This window comes from Dipteris shenzhenensis, chromosome 12, assembly GCF_047967505.1.
Source record: "Dipteris shenzhenensis isolate YYH24624 ecotype China chromosome 12, Dip_SZ_1.0, whole genome shotgun sequence".
Classification (NCBI taxonomy): domain Eukaryota; kingdom Viridiplantae; phylum Streptophyta; class Polypodiopsida; order Gleicheniales; family Dipteridaceae; genus Dipteris; species Dipteris shenzhenensis.
The window spans coordinates 583,607-586,553 of NC_141607.1; the positions used below are offsets into that span (position 1 = coordinate 583,607).

Genomic DNA, 2,947 nt, shown 5'->3' on the forward strand with positions numbered 1-2,947 from the left:
CATTGTTGCTAGTGGTTTCTTTGCTTCTATGTTTATCATCAACAACTATCTCTATAAGCTTTAGAATGACAAACAAATAACATATTCTTAGTCATGCTAACTAATCCTTGATGGGAGCTATGTACAATATTTTAAGACTTTTTCTACTAAGTATTGTCACATTGCACTATTTCTATTGTCTCCTTGTGCTCTTTTAAACATTCTCTCTCTCTCTCTCTCTCTATAAAATGTGGGTCCTATCCTTATGGAGTACCGTTTTTCATCCATAGAGTTTATTGCAATTGTATGAAACATTGTCGATATGAGAGACGTCAAGATTCACAAGACAAATTAGTAACAGTTAAGGCTCCAAAAATTTTCAGGGAGGACTGATTACGATGAGATGGCGTTCTTATTGCAGGACGCTAATTCATCTGTCGCAAAGAAGGCCCTGACGATGGAGTCTCTGACTGCTTGCTTTTTCTGGGCGTCTGTGAGGCTGCTGAGGCCGCACTCCATGGTTGCGATCAGTTTGTGGAGATCGATTTTGGGGCGGGATGGATTGGAACTGCAGTGTATGTCCAGATCGCCACGGAAGTTGCAGGCAGCGTCCACGTGATCTGCAGCTTTCGTAGAGAAATCGTCGCGCGGACATCTTGTAACAGAAGAAGAAGCATGGTGATGCTCCAACGTGAGTTTAGAGGATCTAGTGTGGCGGGAGTTGAGGAGACGATCGGCGCCATCGTGATGAGACGTAGCAGTGATAGGAGTAGGGGTTCGCGTTCGGGCGGCAGGAGCAGGAGGAGGAGACGGACTTCTTTCTCGAGACAGGGCACCAGAGCGAGGTTGGCTCTTCGATCGCTGCGACGTTGCAGCAGCTCGAGGAGGCCGAATGAGGTCGTGTTCTGAGCTGTGGCCAAGATCGGATACGTCCCTCAAACGTCTTGAGTTCCTATAGAAATGTTGTGGGAGAAACAAAAGATTAATCAAGAACAGATTGATTTATCACAATCAAACAAAGTCGAGGGATAGGATAGGATACATATTGCGATTTGGGTAGAATAGACCATTTACAAGAGGCTCGAGGAAGTGGGTGACAAGCTTCGGGGACGATGATGATGATGGTGGTGGTGCTCTCGCTCATGCTGATGATCTGCTGATCTCTTGTTGGACCTACGAGACTTGTGACAAGAATCGTGCATAGAGGAGGAAACATATTCTCGCACCACAGCTGCACTTCGCTCCATTAAATCTAACTCCCCTGTACACATCTCGTTTTCACTTCCTGATATCGACGCTTCTTCCATCGTCTTCTCTAGCTTCTCCAACTGATACATACAAATGACAACGTCCCAATCCAATTAGCACACCATACCTATAGCCGTTTTATATTTGTCTCAAATGCGCAGACATAACGACTCACCAATCTTGGGGAAGAAGAGTGTCGCTTTCTGGTGTGTGGCTGCGCGGATTCACTACAGTCTATTAGCCGCCTTACCTCTCTTTCTATACATTCTAACTTGGCCGGTTTCCCTATGTGTTTGTGAACCGCGCCATATCCTGTACCGTTCCTCTGGGTTGCACCTGAGGCCAAGCCCGCCTCGTTCTCGCTCTCCAAGCGCAGATATACCTCTGCGCAATTAATATCAATATTCACAGCGTCCTTTCAGCACATGATTCTCAAGTTATTACGTCGCGCACCAATATTGCAGACTGCTCCAAGGAAACCCAAATCTCTAGCTGCTAACTGAATAAAGTCTCAAAGATTTGTCAGGAATGAAAGCAGCTTTCTCGGATATTATTTCTTACCAGTCAGGCAACCCAAAATCCAACCTAGAGTGACCTTTTTTCTGAGGACTGTCATGTCCTCCTCTAGGCGGGTTCGTTCCTTTTCATCCTTCATTCGTCGGTGATTGTACATCTGCTCTCTGTTCCTCAGTTGTTCTTTCAAATCTGTGATCTGATCCTCCAATTCCTGTGAAAAGGAGACGAACCTTGATTCCCAAGCGGGACACAGTTAACGGATCTCTCTCTCTCTCTCTCTCTCTCTCTCTCTCGATTCCCAAGCGGGACACAGTTAACGGATGTCTCTCTCTTTCTCTCTCTCTCTCTCTCTCATGTATGGTCATTCTCTCTCGAATTTGGTACGATGCCACCTACAATTAATGCATCATGCGTGTGCCCGGCCTGTAAATACCTTGGCTCGCTGCCTTTCATTTTGGAGCACCTCTTGAGTGGCCTCCACGTCAAGTTTGAGATTCCTGATTACTTCATCTGTGGCCATCCTCTTTCTTTCTTCTTGTATCAATGCCTTCTGCGCTCTGTTTCCCTGCTCCAATGAGTGATGAAGCTTCTCTTCCAAAGCTTTCTTCTCCGACTTGAGTTTGGCTTCCCTTTGTGTAAGCTCCTCTTCCAAAGCCTTCTTGTCTGCTTTGAGCCTCATTTCTTTGTGTTCGAAACTTGTTCTCTGCTGTTCAAGCTGGGCCTCTAGGGTATTCACATAATCCAGTAACTCCACACTCTTCCTCTCAAACCCGTCGATGATATCGGGCCTCATAGAGTTATCATCAGACGCCTCGCCGTCAGAATCAGATGAGGGATTTCCCATTTGGGATAACACAAGCAGCAAACGAAGGAAAGCCAGTGATCAGAGATAGTCTAACTGCTTCTATGACAAGTTCGCTCGCAATGCATGCATCCTGGACTGAACCGGTACGTCCTTTCACGCGAAGCCAGTTCTATCTCGGCTTTTTCGGGTTTGAATATTCCTTACGCCCTTAAAGAAATGCTCCAGCGTAGTTTCTTGCCTTTTTAGCACTGCGTCCATAGGAGGGATGGACGTTTGATTGTCCCTTTCGGAAATTTCCACCTCTATTGTTGTTATTATTGTTTAAAGATTTTAAAGTAAATAGGTGCCCCAAGAGATGAAAAATAGGTATAGTAGTATTAGTAGCGGCAGTAGTGACAC

General features: G+C 45.7%; 1 protein-coding gene across 1 annotated transcript; it reads right to left on the reverse strand.

Annotated features, from left to right (window-relative positions):
- Positions 1-372: 372 nt before the first annotated feature.
- Positions 373-2,587, reverse strand: LOC147895642 (uncharacterized). Its single transcript, XM_087382796.1, has 5 exons — positions 2,177-2,587; positions 1,789-1,954; positions 1,403-1,611; positions 1,054-1,307; positions 373-931 (listed from the first exon to the last, which is right to left on the reverse strand). The coding sequence occupies exons 1-5, from the start codon at positions 2,585-2,587 to the stop codon at positions 373-375; spliced, it is 1,599 nt and encodes a 532-aa protein (XP_087238922.1).
- Positions 2,588-2,947: the final 360 nt, after the last annotated feature.